Source organism: Taurulus bubalis, assembly GCF_910589615.1.
Source record: "Taurulus bubalis genome assembly, chromosome: 2".
Taxonomy (NCBI): domain Eukaryota; kingdom Metazoa; phylum Chordata; class Actinopteri; order Perciformes; family Cottidae; genus Taurulus; species Taurulus bubalis.
The window spans coordinates 22,944,880-22,963,884 of record NC_136590.1 but is presented as its reverse complement, the minus strand read 5'-3'; the positions used below and the strand labels follow the sequence as shown (position 1 = coordinate 22,963,884).

Below are 19,005 nucleotides of genomic sequence, written 5' to 3'. Positions count from 1 at the left end.
TGGTCATTTTGTTGTTCAGACCTACAATGAACATATTTTAACCAGATGGTGAATAAGAAAACAGATATAATATATAGCTTAATCTGTAATCATCTCTGGTATGAAACTCCAGCGATCAGGCCACTTAGCTGAAGCGTCCAATCACATAACAGATGAACAGTGAGGGGGCGCGTCCAGCGTTAAAACACTTCCTGGAAGCTCGCTCTCCGGGCTCCTCGAACATGGCTCCTCCGATTTCCCTCCTAGCTCCTCGATCCTCGCTCCTCAGAGCAGAATAAGAGCTTCGGGACGGCCGTCAAGATGGCGGCGCAGAACCACTTCCGGTTCGATCGAGGAGCGAGGAAACAACAATTTAGATGCTTGGGATGTACCCTTTGTCATTTGCGCAGCAGGAAAAAAGTAGACCCTTCCTCTCACACAAGTTAGTTTCTACTCTCAGCCACGGAGCTTAAAGCCCTTCCATTGGTTAATATCACCTATCAACACCTCTACCTACAAGCTAGTTGTTCATTGGTCCCGCAGCTTCAGGGGCGGAGCTATTCTTCTTCGTCTTCTTCAGAAAGGGTAGATTCTGTTACTTGTCCAGCTCCGCCTCCTCAGGCGAACAAGGGAACTACAATTCCGTAAAGAGACAGTCCCCCTGGCTCCACATGCAACATGCAACTTTGTTTTAAAATCCATTCACACATTAATCATTATACAGTGACCTTCATATGCATACAATTTATAAATCCTTCATAATATTATGCCTTATTAATTATCATATCTCTTGTGCATTGTAATGTACACATACACAGGCTCGTTCGAGATGAGCCAGTTCTGCGCAGAATCGATCGGCGGTGATCGGCGCGCAATGCATGCCGGTTAGATTTGTGTCCGATTTGCTCCCGGCTTGCTCTGACGTCATGCACACGTGGTCAACGATACTCTCACGAGACCAAGCCGGCTGTCGATTTCAGAGTCAGCCGCCGTAGTTGCTTTCCAACGACTGCGTGGCCCAGTGCATGATGGGAAACGCCTGGCTGTCGCCACATCAGAGAGCTGATTGGCTCTTAGATCTGACAGCAAACACCACGTGTTGGAGAAAATCCTTATTTTATGTGTAGTTGGAATACTTAACGCTGGATTATTGACTATTAGTCTCATGTTTGATCTAAACACATTTCTTGTGTGGTTGTTTATACAAAATCGTATTTAAACAACACACATCACAACTACTAGTAATGTATTTCACAGGCAGACAAAAAAAAGAGCAAAAGATGCAGCTACACATACATTTCTACATAAATATATATTTACAAACACATGAATGAATCCAAACGTGATCTGTAAACTACAAGTAAACAAAAGTACCTAACAGGAAATACTTTTTTCTGTGACTTCCTGTGTATACTTTGAAGGCAGCTGAAAACTGTCCGACTTGATTGCAGTTTATTGACAACGCCTCCTGCTGCGGCCGCCTGCTCTCTCTGGATTCCAGGCGAGGCGCAACTCTAACGAACGAGCCTAATTTCTTTCAAGTTGTGTGCAAGTTTAAATTTGACCAACGAACTTGTAAAACACTACAGTATATCTATCTATCTATCTATATATATATATATATATATATATATATATATATATATATATATATATATATATAAATAACGAAAACGAGGGTTTTAATCAGGCAGTGAACTGAACAGCCATGGAACTTGTGGAAGGACCGGGGCAGAGTCCAGCAGAGGTGGAAGTGTAGCGGGGTAACAGCCGAGAGCCGTCGGTCATGTCTGGGTTAATGTTTAGCGCGATGCCGGGCGGCTCGTGGCCCAGCAGCAGCCTGCTGAGGCTGAGCAGTCTGCTGCTGCCTCTACTCCGCAACAACCACGCGTCTAAAATGGTGAGTGCCGCATTGTGACAGTCGGTCCTTTGGCACGAGCACGTGCACGCGCATTATCCCATAAACCTTTTAAACTGGAGTTATGCACGCGCACGAGTAGTCACGTGAGACGAGCAAAGGACTGTACACACTTGTCGACGCGCCGTTGTCGTAAAAAAAAAAAGAGAAGGCAAACCAAACTCCATTTGAAATGCACTGCATTCAACGTCTAAAGCCCACATGTAAACAAATATAAGTTGTAAAGGAGCCCTTGTGGCATTTTTGGATTTCTTTAAGATATTCTTTAATTCGGCGCAAATTATTCATTTGGATTTAATTCACGTGACAATATTACATTAAAATATCACCTTAAATTAGTCCATTCGTGCCCCCCCCCCCCCTTCAACGTGTATTCCACTGGCGGGGAACGTTTCTGTAATAAAGTTGAACATTTCGAGATTAAGTTACGATATGTTGTTTATTAAATTGCCGAAGTCCGCCACGACTTACATTATTATTGCTGTGAGTTTGCACTAAAACAAGCCAATATCTAACTGATTTAGAATTTATAATAGAGTTTGGTGTAGGTGTTTTTTATTTTGTATTTATTTAGACTGCCGATGGATAATTCACGGTCTGTTAAATATGAATATTTTCGCTGCTTGGCTGCCGCCTGGTGGAAGCATGAATAGCACTCCGGTAACTGCCTCAAAGAATCTGAACAGTTTCCACAGTGGCAGCAAAGGATGAATGAGCTTCTCTGGAGGAAAGTGATGTTTGGTGAGAGGAAGTAATAATGTACATTATAAGTAAAAATGTCAGTTTTACAGACTTTAAGTTGTGAAATAGGAATTTATTCCCTGATTTACATCTGAAACATAAATGTGGCCGATAAAGAAAACCACAGCAGATTGAGAAAAGACAATAATCACAGAGTAAGTGCTTGTTCTAATGTAATTACAACAACAGCAATGAGGTGTACACACTCTGAGTTTTGTGGGTGGTTTCCAGTCGTCAGACTCCCACTGGCTCCCAGCTGCCGACCGGGATCAGCAGGTGATGGACCTCAGGGCCACAGGATGGGTGGAGGTGGAGGAACGTGACGCCATCTTCAAAGAGCTTCACTTTAAAACCTTCAATCAGGTGTGTGTGTGGTTATTTTGTCCCTTTCTTGTGTTTAGTTTCCGGTTAAGACTTGGATTTAAGGCCAAGATTTAATTTAGGCTGAGCGTTCACTATGTAACGTTGGCCGTTTCTCAATATGCGTTCTTCTCTGTACTTGTGGACTCGTGAAACGTCATCAGTCGCGGCCCAAGTACTGTTCCAATTCAAAAGTCCGCGTTTCGCCAAGAACGGTGAAAATGCCCGGATGTGACTTGATCCGCCCATTTTACCAGGGATGCATCAGAGCAGACTTGAGCGTACTTGAGAGAGCCAATATCCCAGAATGCATTTCGGACCAGCAAACGGGGAACAATAGACTCGTTCGTTAGAGCTGCACCTCGCCTGGAATCCAGAGAGAGCAGGCGGCCGCAGCAGGAGGCGTTGTCAATAACCTGCGATCAAGTCGGACAGTTTTCAGCTGCCTTCAAAGTATACACAGGAAGTCACAGAAAAAATGACTTCCTGTTAGTTCCGAACTTTTGTCTACTTGTAGTTTACAGATCACGTTTGGATTTATTCATATGTGTTTGTAAATATATATTTATGTAGAAATGTGTGTGTAGCTGCATTCTTTGGTCTTTTTATGTCTGCCTGTGAAATACATTACTAGTAGTTGTGATGTGTGTTGTATAAATACGATTTTGTATTAACAACCACACAAGAAATGTGTTTAGATCAAACATGAGACTAATAGTCAATAATCCAGCATTAAGTATTCCAACTACACATAAAATAAGGATTTTCTCCAACACGTGGTGTTTGCTGTCAGATCCAAAAGCCAATCAGCTCTCTGATGTGGCGACAGCCAGGCGTTTCCCATCATGCACTGGGCCACGCAGTCGTTGGAAAGCAACTGCGGCGGCTGACTCTGAAATCGACAGCCGGCTTGGTCTCGTGAGAGTATCGTTGATCACGTGTGCATGACGTCAGAGCAAGTCGGACACAAATCTAACCGGCATGCATTGCGCGCCGATCGCCGCTGATCGATTCTGCGCAGAACTGGCTCATCTCGAACGAGCCTAATGGCGGATGAGAAAACATTCTCTGAATTCTACCGTTGTTGAGTCACTAAATTTCATTTTTTGATGTTTTCAGACGAGAAGTTAGTTGTAGCATCAAATCTGTGGTCGCTTTCTCAAGAATCGGCCGACTTAAAAAGATACGCCGACGGGTTGAGGTCCTGCTCGCGGGACTGGTGAGCCCCGCAGCACCAGGCCGTCAGCGCTCTGCTGCCCGCCGACAGCAGCCAGATCTCGGCTGGACTTTTTGAAATGATCCGCTGGCTCCGATGTGTATGTGTATGTGTATATGTGTGTGTGTGTGTGTGTGTGTATATATATATGTATGTGTATATATATATATATATATATATATATATACATACAAACAAACAAACAAACAAACAAACAAACAAACAAACAATGATATGTGTATGTCTGTGAAACCAGTACAAAAAAAGCTGGGTTGTCATATTTTGTTTGACTGTAAAAATACTTTACAGTGAAGAATCAGAGTTACTCATGACAACAACAGCTGAGGTGGTGACGTCATTAAGTCAGCTGCTGTTCCAATTGCAGAAAGACCGTCCTGCATCCTCCTGTCTGTGAGAGTCTGGACTCCCAAGTCCAGACTCCAAAAGTGTGTACTTGGGTATTGAGAAACGGCCAATGTCTCTAGCTGCAGGTCGTCAGTTCAGATAACCGCGTCGATGATTCAATATGATGCAATCATATTGTGATGACATCATCATGATGTAACATTACGTCGTCTAAATTGATAACAAGCTCAAATTTCTCAGAAAATCTGATTATTTCACACTGACGTTTTTAAATATATGAGAAAATACTTTTTACCTCACACAAGGGTATGAAATGGTTATTTCATATATTTATTATTTATTAATTAAATCAACAGAAAACCTGCTATATTGTGTTAAGTATTGTCACCGAGATCTCGGCCACATCGCCCGGCTCTGAAGTAGCAAAGAGTTCTGCACACATTAGTTTCTGTGTTTTAAAAATATTAAACTTTTACCATATTGACCGCATTAAAACATCCGAATCCACCGCTGCATCATCAAGAGCATAAGTAGCTCAGTGTTCCTCAAGTTATTGACATTAATAGTCATTAATGTCAATCACTGTGTTAATAGATCATTAATAATTATCTCAATATTGATCCAAATCCTTGTCATTATATATTTTATTTTTTCCATCTATCGGGTTGTGCTGAGGTCTTCGGGGGGGGGGGGGGGGTCTTCGAGGGGCTGCTGTAAACTGGCTGCATTTCTGTTTGATGGAGATCAGGACGCAGAGCACCAGACTCACGTCCGTTTCGCTAACCATCAGAAACGCACAAATTCTTGTGTGTTTATGTGCTGATTGCTTGCAGGTGCAGTCATTGGGATTATTATTTTCTTTGGTTCCTACCTGCAAAGAAAAGCACTGCTGTGACTCGTGAGAGATGGCTCCTCCCACCCATCGCCTGTGTTAACGGGCTGAGCATGATCGGGACAATTAATAAAATAATCATAATTTTATTAATTTAGTTGTCAACTATCGCTGCGGTAGGGACATGTCAATCACTTAGTAAAGTCATTTTCTATAAACTTCTATACAACCAGAGGAGTCGCCCCCTGGTGGACAGCAGAGAGAATGCAGCTTCAACACATGAAGCATAGATGCATTTACGTCGGCGTTCCAACATACTTTAATTTGTAATATACTTTTGTTGTGAAAAGTATTTTCCAGAGTAAGTTCTTCGGAGTCTACCTCTTCTGTGTAATAATTTTGCCTCAAGAAATGCTGCAAAACAACTTGGAAGTGTTTTCATTTAACTTTCTTGTTCCCCGGTTTGTCACGGCACAGGAAACCCACCACAGAAATGTGTCAGTTGCCATTTCCAGGCGACCGTCTCAGCAATGTCCCACTCACTGTGACCGTGTGGTAGATCTTCTACTTCTGGGTGTAAAAGAGACACTAAAAATGTTTGAATGTTTTTTGGCAGAGAATTGGGAGAACTCCGCCCCGCATCGGGTGAAGTAAACTGCAACATCTCAAGGCCACTTAGCGGACTTCCTCTAATCCCGCCGTTAGTTGTTTTAGCCCCTGAAATAGTCTGTTTTTACACTTCCCCGGCGTTTGAAGTCGGGGGGCGAGCGCTGACCTCCCCCATCTGCTCCAAAGCCTCTCCTCTTACCCTGAGCCGTCAGGCTGCATTACGCTGAAACGCGCCAGGCGGCCAGTTGGCAGCAATTGGGGCTTCGATCAGAATGATTTCTTTCACAAACAATCAAATTGGTTAAAATGTCTCATCTGGTTCACAAACCACTAACAACCCCATCATTCCTTCTGGTGGATGTGCGTTGCTTTCAGTTCTCTGTTGCCACCCATCTCTGTCTTTGTCTGTCTCTCATTCACCCTGTGCCCCATGTTATTGGGGAATGAGCTCATGTTGTTCCAATTTTACATGCTGGCAACTCTCTCCGTCTGTCTTTTTTTTCCCCTCTTTTTTTAATTCTCTCTCTAGATCAGATGCATTTTTTAAAAATGTTTTTACTTTCATGGCTGTTCTTAAAGGGCTTTTACCAGAAGGGGGGAATGGAGATGAGGAGCGACACGCTGGCTGATTTCCATTCGCCACTTATCTGCGAGTGATGGGCTTTGAGGAAATCAGATCCCCGAGAGTTTATGATGAGAATAACAAATCCCCTCTGTGTGAGTGGGAGCACTCCCGTGGCCTCTAGGCGGCGGTAAAGGTTCACAAATCCACACATGAACCCTCGCAGCTGCAAATTAACTGAGAAAGAACATGACAGCTGGATTTGCTTTCTTCTTACTTTCTTTTTCTTTGATTATAGCAAGTGGAAACGCTGCTGCAGCAGCTCGGTAATTCATCTGCAGCTTGTGGGTAAACTTTGCGTCGATAGCGGCCGTCGTCTGAGTAGTAAACGCAAGTTATTTCTAATGAGGTTTGAGAGGTGAAATCCTCTGTCTGGAGTGAGAATCCCTCTGCAATCACATGTGGGAACATCTGTGCGTATCTTTTTAATACTGTAACTTTTGATTCGCAGTCACTGATATTGTTTACGCATCGCGCTGCATGTTGTGTATGTTTACAGATGACATCTGCTTTAAGTTTCGGGCGGATGGAGTGGAAACATTCATGCGACGCAATGGGTCGCCTTGTAAGATGCCGTTTGTGTAGGAGAGGTGAGCTGTGCATGCTCAAACGCTGTGGAACGTTAGCTGAAGCTGACAACGATGGCATTCGGTCTTTACCCATAAACACTCAGTTGTACAGTGAAGGGCGGGAAGAAAAGGATTCTTCAAAAGCTGCGTTTTGGGTGGAAATGTGGTTGTTTATTATGAGGAGTCTCTCCTGCAAAGAGAACGAGCTATAAGGGAGAGACACCTTTCAACAGGGTTAGGGTTAGTGTACTAAACTGTTTTTATTTAACTAGAGATCATTAGTGTCAATCAAGAAAATGGATGGATGACAGTTTCAAAGGAAAATTTTGAACATTCTGTTTTTTAAATATAGTATTTAATTTAATATCGTTTTAAATTATCGGCCATTTCATATCTCAGTATTTTGATATTTAAATAAGAACTTAAGTGCAATATAATCAGTATTTCTGATAAATTAGAGGTTGGTTTGTGCTTGTTATTATCAGTAAAGAAACCAGAAAATATATATTTACATTTCAGAAGCTGGAATCAGAATATTTAGATTTTCTTTTCTTAAATAATAGCTCAAACTGATTAATTTACTGCCAAAAATAGTTGCTGATTCATTTATTAGTTGACAGATGATCGATTGCATTTTTTCCCCCTTTTTTTTTAAGACGAAATGAGTGATAAGTGATAAGTACATTTCGATGAAATGGCACAAATCGTCAGCTAATGGGTTGAGTTTAAAGAGCAGGTTAGTAATCTTCTAAACTGTTTTTGTTATATTTGTTGAGATTCTCATTACATCCCAACGGCGACCAATGAAAGCAAATTTGTGATTTTGAGCTATACAAAATAAACTAAATTGAATTAAATAAAAAAATGATTGGACGGCATAGTCGTCACCAAAGCTCCACAAGCTGCTAGAAGCTGCTATCGTTAGAGCTGTGAGTACGAACAACAGCCATGTTAGTTGTTTACGTTCCAAAGCAAGCGTGGCTTGAGATTGGGCAACATGGACTGGGCTTTTATCGGCTGGATGATCTATGAAGTCAAGCGTACTTTTGGTAGTTCCTCTAGATCAGCGGTTCCCAAACTTTTTAGGCCACGCACCCCCTTCTACATCCCGACCGGGTTCACGCACCCCCAATCCTCCACACCTTAAAAAAAAAACACAACAGAGCCTATTTATAGCCGCATAAAATCGGACCAATGCGAGAACTGTTTGCTCGCGCGTGGCGTTTGTTACAAGATTTAGTCCGCTGTATAAATTTCAGTTACACAAGGCGTCACTTTTAAAGAGCAATAAGGATGGCGAGGACACACGCACAGGCTCAGAGGCAGATTGCATTTCACATTTATTTACTTAAACACAGTAAGCCACGTAAAGAACAAAGAGTGGCACATAGGCTCAGAAACAGATGTAAATAAAAAAAGGAGGCTCCAGGGGTGCGCGCACCACACTTTGGGAATCCCTGGTGTAGACCCAACACATGAATGAGACTGCAATTGTTTTGGGCTGTTTTGTAACTCTTCCAATTTTGATCTAAAAAATGTAAGGGGCTTCTGACTTGCACTGGCATGCTTGGTGTTCAGGTGGCGGCGCAAATAAGAGGCTTCAGACAGCTGTTAGCCAGAACCTCACTGCACAACACACACTGTGGCTTCGGGCAATCTGCATTGCCAATCCAAGTGAAGCCCAGACCCAGATAATTGTCATCATATTTCCTCTTTTTTTTCCGAGTCTGATGCTCACTTTCGTTTCCTCTTTTTTCACCTTGACTCCGCGATGAGTCTCTGTGCTCCCGGTTTGTCTGTGATATCCCTTCCTCCTTCTCGGTCTCCTCCGTCTCCTCTTTCTCCGACTCCCGGTCGATTTCTTCTCCCGGTCTCTCCCCAACGCACCTCTCCGTTTCTCTCGCCTTCGGTTCCTCCCTCTCTCTCTGTCCCTCTCCTCTTTTATTACTGATAGCTTCAGATGTCCCACCTGACAGCTTCCCCGATTTCAGCCAGTTTAACATATTTTCATGGATGTTGCTGAATGAATGAAATGACGTTAGGTGCACAAGCTAGGCTAGCTAGTGTGTACGTAAAAGACCGGAAGTGCATCTATTTATTAAATTGTACGTTTTTAATTGGAATTAAATGTAAATCTTACAAAGGGAATTTTTATAATTAAAAAATCCTACTTAATTTTTTTTAAAATATGTTTAATATTAATTATTACACCATTAGACCACCATTACATTTTTCCTCTCACGCACCCCCTAGAGGCAGCTCGCGCACCCCACCACACTTTGGGAATCCCTGCTCTAGATAATTAACCCTTTATCTAAATATGCAGTAAGGGAACAATGCACAGCGACTATTCTACCAAAGAAATGAGCCAAGTTTGCATTTTGCTCAAACAAAAATATCAAATGTTGTCCTCATGTACAGACCATTTTAAATGTACACATTCAAATCAAGAATTAAACAATATTTCCTTACATGTCCAAGTAAAATCAGCATGCGTGAAAGCCGTTCACAAAAGTCATAGTTGTGCATGATATACGTTGACCAATATGATGCATATATTGTTGTATCTTTGGAGTATTCACTCATTGGGGCTGTAGTGCTGCTCTCATGTTCTCTTAACTAAATCTCTTATTAAATCTGTTAAATATGTGAAGATTTAAAAAATCTATGTAGTTGACTTTATCTGAATGTTTTACTTGTATAATCTTGTCAATTATGTAATACAAATAAATAAATAAATAAATAAGAAATGGTCCTAAACTAGACATAAAGATCAGACAATTTAAGTATGCCTACTGAGCTTGCTTTGTGTAAAGAGTACACATGTATACTGGATGCATTTATTCAGAGAAGTAGACACAGTTAACTTTATTGAACTGTTTATTTGATTTAAAAATATGTAATTTCTTCTTTTTGTGTGTCCAATTATCATAAAGTGCATAATATGATAATAATTTGATTGAAGTAGAGCATTTCAAGTTTCCAATTAGCCTAAAGTGCATATTTGGGGGTTTTGTACTGTGGGAGGAAACATGCGGCCAAAGAAAAGCCAATGCAGACACAGGGAGAATATACACACTGTCCAAGAAACCTGTTGGTGAAACCTGTTGTCCAACCTGAGGAAAAATAATCTTTTTCTCTGCCTTCTCCTGCTTTGCTTTCTTTTCCATCTCAGCTTTCTTCTTCTTCTTCTTCTTCTTCTTCTTCTTCTTCTTCTTCTTTTCCAGCTCCTCATACATTTAGCCTTTCGTTGTCTGTCCTCTTCTAGTGGGACAAGCCTCTCCTCCTCATCTTCTTCATCTTCAGCTCCTCCGGGTCCTTGTTCTCGTCCTCCACCTGTGTGACGGTTGTTTCCCAGCTCTGTGCTTTGTTTGCCGGGTCGTCCTCCTTCTGTTTTACTTTCATCTGCTTGACTTCCGTCTCCAAGCTTTGTCGTCTCTCCACCAGGTCGTTGTTCTTCTTCTCGTCTTACACCTGTTTTAATTTGGCCTTCCACCAGTCGTTCTTGGCTGGCTCCTTCTTGAACTTCCCATCCCGAACTTTGCCCGTTTGCCTGCCAAGCTTTTACTTTGGTCTCCCAGCGCTTGTTCTTTCAAGGCCAGTTCCTTTTGTGAACTTCTCCTCCAGAGCGTTGCGTTTAGCTCGCCAAGCTTTCTCACTCCAGAGGAGTTTAGCTTGTTTCGTCAACAGCTGTTTTTTGGAGCTTCTGAGAGAGACCTTCTTTCTCCTTGCAGAGACCCATGACTGCCGGGTCCCTCAGGTGTATCTGGTCCTCCACCTAGTTCTCCTTCCTCTGGTATTCTTTCTGCAGCGTGTCTGGGAGGTCCTCTGTGAACGTCTACCTCTCGTCCTTCATCGGGGTTACGTTTGTCTCCATCAGTTCAATCATGGCGGTTTTGGTTGCCGGTTGAAGATTTTAGTTGTCGGTCAAAGACTTCTCACACGACACTCATTGCACAAATAGGAGCTGAACGTGGCGTGAACATCCGGCCACACAGGATGACAGTCACTTAATGACCGTTCACAGCGTGCATCACCTCCAAGGTATCAAGCTGGAGTTCTGCTTTGTGTTTCTCAACTTTAAGAACAATAATTCGAGAAGATTATGACGTTTGCACTTCCGCGCTTGGCAGCTTTTGCTTCCAAATTATTATTCAATATTTTTACGTCAACCCAGCGGGGCAACAGTCCTGTCCGGCCAGCTGGAAGCTTCTGAAGGAGAGAAATGAGACGTAAGAGGTGGGGGTCGTCATCATCATCATCATCATCATGACCACCAATTCACAGCGTTCTTGCCTTTCACGGCGGAGGAGTGGAGGTTTTCCAGGGGGCTGACGTGTGTGTGTGTGTGTGTGTGTGTGTGTGTGTGTGTGTGTGTGTGTCAGTCAGAGTCTTGCAAGAGCAGGCGCAATCTGCATGCACTTAGTCCTGGCAGGACGGAGCAGGCGTTCCTAAGCCCCTGGACCGCGCGGCGGTGGAAAACCGATCTGCAAATAACAGACACATGTGTTTGAAAGCGAGTCCCGGGTTCCAGCCCACAGCCGCAGAGAGACGGAGAGCACCACTCTGCCTCCACGTCAGGTTGTCTCATCCAGTGTTGTATGACAATCACGCCGTAATAGCACCATATCGGCTCCTCCAAAAAAAGCGGGCGCGTTGGGGGGGAAAGGGGAGCTCTGCCATCGGGTGTTTCTGATTATTTAAGATGGGGGAGGTCTGGGTAATGTCATGTCTAATTATTTGACAGCTGCAGCTTGGTTGGAGAGCGGGCGGCTGGCTGGCCGAGACGTGTTGCCCGTGCAACACCAATGGGGTAAACAAAGCCCTCTGAGGGGGGGAGTCCTTGACCTCTGTTGACCTTAAGGCCTCAGCAGCGTGTGCAGGGTTGGTTTTATTTCCTTGTTTGGCCCAAGTGGAGGTCATTGAGATGACCTCCAGGTGACAGACCGCCACTTCGGCGGTATTGTTGTCCCGCTGCTCCCCTTTCTGCCCCCGAGGGACTTAATGTCTTGGGCCTTTCTAGGATTTCAGGTTATTTGGATATTCGTCTTTCGACAACACTCGGGGCTCATGTTGCGTCCGCGCTGAACTTCCTCTTCGTCTCATCCAAATTACATTTTGCGTAAACGTGGATGTGTGACTTCTGCATGAAGCGTGACACCCGGCTTGATAAAAGCAGTTTTTTGTGCAGCACTGGATCGTGAGTTTAAGCTCTGGTTGGGGGTTGGTTCACTGGCCAATCCATTGGATTCAAGCATGCAAAATAAAAACCACACTTTTATAATACAGCATTTGTTCTTCTTTGCTCTCATGCCGTGAGCCGGCTTTGGAAGAAAAATTATACGTCTTGAATTAAAACTGAAGTGAAGGGAGAGTTTTAAATATGTGGAAACGTATCATACAGATGTTTGCCACGATGCCGTTGAATTGATGGCTGTGTTATTGTGATGGTGTTGCTTTTTAAGTGGTGTGACCCAGTTGGCTCCTCCCTGTATTAAATAAGGAGGTGCACTCACTATTCACACATGCTGGTCCATGAAGGCCAGAAGCCTGAAAACAGTTATTGAAACTGTTCCAGTCAAATTAAACCTAATATTCTTCCAGTCGTGTGTGAATGGCCGTGATCCTTTGGAGCATTGATGAGCAACATGTAGCAGTATTTGGACCGAAAATACACCAAATTAAGTCAAGAAATTAAACTGGCATCACAAAGAGGCCGATTGCATTTTGTTAGGCTGATATTTATTTATTTATTTTTAGTTTATGGTCTCAATCTCTAGTTTCAAGTCTTCTTCAATACGGCATGATGTTTATGTAGTAAATTATGGTCATTTAGAGTCAAACAGACCATAAAGCAGCGGATGCTCTAGGGCGGGGCTACAAGGTGATTGACAGGTCGACACCACGGCGTTGTGCGGTCTGGGAGTCGTCTCTGTTTACGTCTTACAGACGTGCTTTTTTCAGTTAATGAACATTTTGGTTGCCATAAATTGTTTTATTTAGCGATTGGTTGTATTTGGCTCCTCTCTCACGTTTTGTCCGTCAAAATGGCGACGGACAAAATACCAAACTCAAGGCTACAAAATGGTTTGACGTCACAGGGAATACCTCCACGTCCATGAGCTGGTGCCAATGAGGTAGCAAAAATAAAAATAATGAAAATGATTGATTTTAAACTTTAAAAAGAGGAAACTTTTTAGAGGAACGTGGTGTTTTGAAATAGGACAATGTGCAAGAAGCTTTAAGTTTTCACACAGAATCCTTTTACCTGTCACTCAAAGTTCCTCAGCAGCAGATTAGAGAGCGAGAGAACACCTGACAGGCTGCTTAGCAGTCTCCATTAGAGTCAATGAGCACTGAGAGAACACAGACCGCCTCGCTCTCCAAATTGGTGCCAGTGGGGGTCAAGTTGCAGGAATATGCCAATTACTTAAATTGATCAGGAGACGGTTTTCCTTGATAACCAATTTGATCAAGCGGCCGATCGTGTTACACACCCGCCGCCGTGTTGCCCGGGCTCACCAAACAGGACGTCTCCAGGAATTGGTTACAACGCACTAATTTCTTCGGCGAGAGTAATTCTGTTTCGTCATGTCAGGTGGTGCAGCCGCGGCCGTAAACAATGGCGTTTCAGTTGATTTAATTAGGCGGGGAGGAAGTATTTAGGGGCTTAATTGAGATTGCAGTGGGAAATTGCTCTGAAATAGGTCTACCTGATTTTTTTTCTTTCTTTCTTCCTCCTTCTCCTCCTCACAGTGGGCATGACGAGGGATTTCACTCTCCTCTTTGTAGATGATTAGAATAACCATAATAACTCCCTGGATGTGATTGGAGAGAGAGAGCCACATGCCGAACTTGAAGTGTGTCTGTGTGTGTGTGTGTGTGTGCTCTCGCGCTCCTCGTCCGTCTGCAGCTTCGTGATTTGATTGTTTCATCTTACGGCAACAATTAGTCAATTATTATTATTGCCCAAATTATTGGGTTACAGCTTCTACATTCTGAATATTATCTGGTTTATTTTAGTGTTCTGTGATTGCAAATTGAATTGCAAAACGTTTGCCGACGACACCTTGAGTTTTTGGGAAAAGTTTTGAAAAAATTTTGGAAATTTCTTTAATTTATTTTATTTTGACCAAATCACTAATCTATTATTCATTAAACGACTGACTGAATGATGACTCTTCACATTTGTTGCGATGGAGCGTGATGATTTTGTAAGATATCTTCAGGAGGATTTTATTAGTAGTATTTCTTTTTAATAGTTTCACTAAATTATAAAACGTTTTTTATTGTTGCAATTCTTTTTTTTAATGAATTTTTTTGTTGTTTTAAACAGTTTTTTTTTTGTGTTTTCTTTGTGATAAAACATTCCAGCTCCTGTACGCTCTTGTTTTGGAGGCTGCAGCTGAACTCTTTCGCATCAGTGGTTTCTTATATTTTTCTCACCATATTCATCTAAATGACTTAAAACCTCCAACTTCCTGCCAGCGGCCGTCTCCCGTACAGCCGGCCTCTGTCTGAGAGCCGCTTGGCCTCTCGCCTCCACCAGCGGACTACAGACGACACACACTCTCATGCTTCAGCCCCTTTCAGGACCCATATCTGCACTAATTTATCGTCATATTTATTTTAGCTCTACTTGCAAAATGTCATCCACCTCACAGCAATACACACGCTCATATGCACGGTAAAAAAAAGCTTATTAAAGCTATATTGACAATTATTGTTTATTGCAAAATGTTGTATACTTCTAAGTGTTTGCATTGCTACGTACAGTAAATTGTAGTTTTTGCTCTAACAGTGACATTACCCAGTCGGATTAAAAAAAAACTATCTTTATTTCCGTCTCTATGAAGTGAAAAAAAATCCCATTTATTCAGCATATTCTCAACAGTTATTGTATGTTGCCAATTATTTGCATTAATAAGTATTGTATAGTGTATTTTTTTGATTGACAGCTGGTGGTTTCTCCCTGAACAGGCGTTCGGCTTCATGTCTCGAGTGGCTCTGCAGGCGGAGAAGATGAACCATCACCCAGAATGGTTCAATGTTTATAACAAGGTAATAACTTTCCCCACATTATAGGCCCAACTCACACTTTGGAAAAGTGATTGAGAAGCGCTCCATTTGTTTAGGGTCTCATCGCGACTGCGTGTTTGAGTCGCGGCCATGTTTGCAGCGCTACGCTCGGCTTATGACAAATTAAAGGCACACAGAGATCAATCGACCCCGGATAAAGTCATTTATTTTTCCCCGTGTCAAACAGTCCTCGCTGGTTCTGGGCTCTCGGCTCAAAGCCCGAAACACACTCCCGTTAGGCAGAACCCCCGCCGTAGCTTTGCGCTCTAATCCCGTCGTTTTTCTTGTGAAAAGCTCTGCGAGTGTCTTGGCCTCCCCCTCGGCGACGCTCACGCTCTCCCTTCCTCCGCCCTTCAGGAATAAAGTAGCGGTTGATATGACAAACCCAGTCCCCGAAAATCTCTGTGCATTATTTTGCAGCCGCTGAGTTACGGCGTGGTGGAGCGGGACACTCTGACAGGAATGCGGATCCTAATCCACTCTTTATTAAAGTGGCTGCCGGCCCCACGGCACGGCTCGGCAGCCACTCGCTCATAAATCCACTCTGACGGAGCCTCGGCCACCACGAAATAGATGCATACTGAGCTACTGCAAATATTCCATTAATGTTCATTAATGTTCTCTTTTATTGCCGATCAATATTAAATTGTGTGTTTACAAGCTTCTGTTTTTTTCTGGGCCAGAGCTGCTCTCCAGGGAGAATCCTCATTGGTTGAGTGAAATCTCAGTGAGTGGGGCCAAATGCAGGCGGCTTAATGTTGATCAAGGCTTGAAGAAATAGTTCAACATTTTGGGGAAGTGTTGCTACCTAGCTTAGCATCAATCCTGTAAATGGAACAAAACGCAACAAAACTACTTGGTTGTGTTTCGGCAGTCTCCGTGTTGAAAGCCGTGGGTTTTGGGATCTGTCCGACTCCCTGAACTCTTCCCCACACAGACTTCTTCGTGATTTGAAACCGATTCTTCAAAAGAAAACGTAATCTAGGACAAAATATGTTTCCTCTCGAAACGTAATTACCAGCAGAATTTTTAGTTGTACTGGAACATAAGTTTAAGGCAAGCAGGCAGTTAGTTTAAGTTATGGCAAGCAGGCAGTTAGCTTAGATTAGCACAAAGCCTGGAAGCGGCTAGCCTGGCTCTGTCCAAAGATGACAATATCTGTGCAGCTCACTAATTAACACGTTGTATTCCATCTGTTTAACTACAAAGAGGATATACATGCTGCGGTTTCCCGGGGTTTTGTTCTGTGGTTCGGGCCTCGTCGCCAACCAACAGGCTCCAGGAAGTTCCCCTCACCTGAGCAGGTGTGCTCTGTCTCCCTGCAGGTCCAGATCACACTGACCACGCACGACTGCGGAGGACTCTCCAAACGGGACATCAAAATGGCCAAGTTCATCGACAAAATCGCACTTTCAATGTAATATTTTGCTCTTCAGTCGGTAGATTTCTCTGCTTTCAGTCACGACTCTGCAGTGCTCTTCATAAAATAAAATAAAATATCATATCCTATTGATCCATAGACGCCCCCCCAGGATCCTCTCCAATAACACCTGTGTAAGATGTCCTGTTCTTATGTTTGCAGACCATTTTGTAAGAAAAAAAATTAAATATTGATTTTTGCAACAGCGGTGTGTGTCTGTCCTCCCTCCTCGCCCGTCTACAGCTTCGTGATGTGATCGTTTCATCTTATGGCTGCAACAATTAGTCGGAACAAATGCCCAAATTATGTGTTCTGTGATTGCAAATTGAACTGCGAGACGTTTGGAGACGTCACCTTGAGCTTTTGGGAAAATTGTATTACCCGTCAGTCATCCACTGGACCACATTTTTTCCTTTTGGCCGTGCAGATTGGAGCAAAGGGAGGAAGGGGTCAAAGTCAGTAGGAGTGGGGGGTGATTTGTGTGATTTGCTTCGCCATCAGGAGAAGATCAGCAGAGAGAGAAGAGGATCATAAAAGAGCCAAATCAGTAGAGCTATGTTCACGCTGACAACACATGTAGCAAAAAGTATTTTCCTCTCCGTCGCAGTGTGTAGCTTTAGCCTGAGAAGCTAACATATGAAGCATGAGGTGAGGGGAACGCCTGCAGGGCTGTCGGGTGATGGAGTTCGCTCCAAATCGGTTAATTGTTTTTAAATGAGTACATTTTTACCATAATAAAGACTTACCATATATTCAGACTGTAGTTAATGGAATAGTTTGACGTTTTGGGAAGTTATTCAATGTTTTAACGAGATTTAGGCGAGAAGATCGATACCAAATGAAACTCTGGTGTCAGACGTGGCCGGTAGTTGGAAAATATAAACACCAGAATACCAAATTCACCTGCAAGCGTGGCTGGATCCCAGTTCAATAAACTCTGTATGTAAAACCTGCTTGTGTCTGTTGCTGTTTCCTTTAGTCTGCGTTTGCATTTCCATTAGAGCAATAATTGGTCAAATGTTCACAGTTTTGATCTCAGTGGTGGAAGAAGTATTCAGATAAAATACTCCATCACGAGTAAAAGTCCTGCATTTATACTCAGACATTGGTAAAAGTAAATAAGTATATTTATCACTTGTTAACTGTCGACAAAAATAAAATTAAAACAAAGTTGCGGTTCCGGGCAAGAATCGTACCGCTGGTCATGTACATCCTCTAGCCTCTAAGTGTCCTCTGAACTACCGCTTTGTTTTTTTTGTTTTTTTGTCGACAGTCAACAAGTGATATTTTCGTAATGAAGATGGATACCGTTTCGTGCCAATGCTGTCGTAAATCCTAAATGAATGCTGCAGAAAACCGCTCCATTGTATTGTTTAAGGAGACACGCTAACTCCTGTGTGTAGGTAATGTTTTAAGGGAGACGCTAACTCCTGTGTGTAGTTATTCAATGTACGCTATCCTTATCGCAAAACAATGAGTTAACAGTGGTGTTTAATCTGGATGAATGCTGCTGCACAGGGTAGGATATTGTTATGATGATAGCGATGCATGAACGTAGTCTTTAATATAAAACATTCGCGGTGTGAGACAGCACAGTGTTGTCACAAGTTAATCTGAGCGGATCACAGCTTCCCACAGCTGACAGTAGCGATAGATCTGGGTGGAAACACTTCGGCACGTTTCACTTACACACTGTATGAAGACTACGTACACTAGGGTGACCAGATTTGAGTTTGTGAAAAAGAGGACACTTCGTCGCGTAGTGTATAGCATGCCGCATATGAATATATGTGAATGCATACAAATGTCACAAATTAAATGACAAAAATTACTATATGAACATCTGTTTATTGAACTTTAACAAAATTGCAAAGTGCAAATGTAAAACAAATCTTTTTTGTGGCATTTAGTCCAGTGCTTCTTTAATGTGTCTTGTCCATATGAAGCAATAATGATAACAAATAAAAAATTCTAAATAATAAATACTTTATATAGCCACATATTAAAATAAGAAAATTAAGACACTTTTCAGTCCTCCTCATGTGGTTGGGCATATTTCTCTGAAGACTGAATCTTTCCCACGAGTCGGCGATTATCTATCAAACAGGTATGAAAGTCCTTGCAGGTCATGTGTTTGAAATTGTATTGGGTGCACAGAATCCCCTTCAGTGATTGAAGAGACAAGCGATTCCTCTCCTTTTCTTTCTAAGTTGGATCTGGGAGCCCTGGTTCTCTAAGATAGCTGGACTGGTCTGATTTTTAAAAAAATTTCAATTTCGGAAAAAGTTTAAGTT

The 19,005-nt window shown here is 42.7% G+C and overlaps 1 protein-coding gene across 2 annotated transcripts; it reads left to right on the top strand.

Moving 5' to 3' along the window:
• Nucleotides 1–1,705: 1,705 nt before the first annotated feature.
• On the top strand, nucleotides 1,706–16,910 carry LOC306733034 (pterin-4-alpha-carbinolamine dehydratase 2). Of its 2 annotated transcripts, XM_079214219.1 has the most exons (4): nucleotides 1,706–1,879; nucleotides 2,870–3,001; nucleotides 15,193–15,273; nucleotides 16,617–16,910. In XM_079214219.1, the coding sequence occupies exons 1-4, from the start codon at nucleotides 1,766–1,768 to the stop codon at nucleotides 16,710–16,712; spliced, it is 423 nt and encodes a 140-aa protein (XP_079070345.1). In that variant the 5' UTR covers nucleotides 1,706–1,765; the 3' UTR covers nucleotides 16,713–16,910. The 2 variants fall into 2 exon arrangements, with proteins under 2 accessions (XP_079070345.1, XP_079070346.1); XM_079214220.1 differs by lacking the exon at nucleotides 15,193–15,273.
• The last annotated feature ends 2,095 nt before the right edge of the window (nucleotides 16,911–19,005 follow it).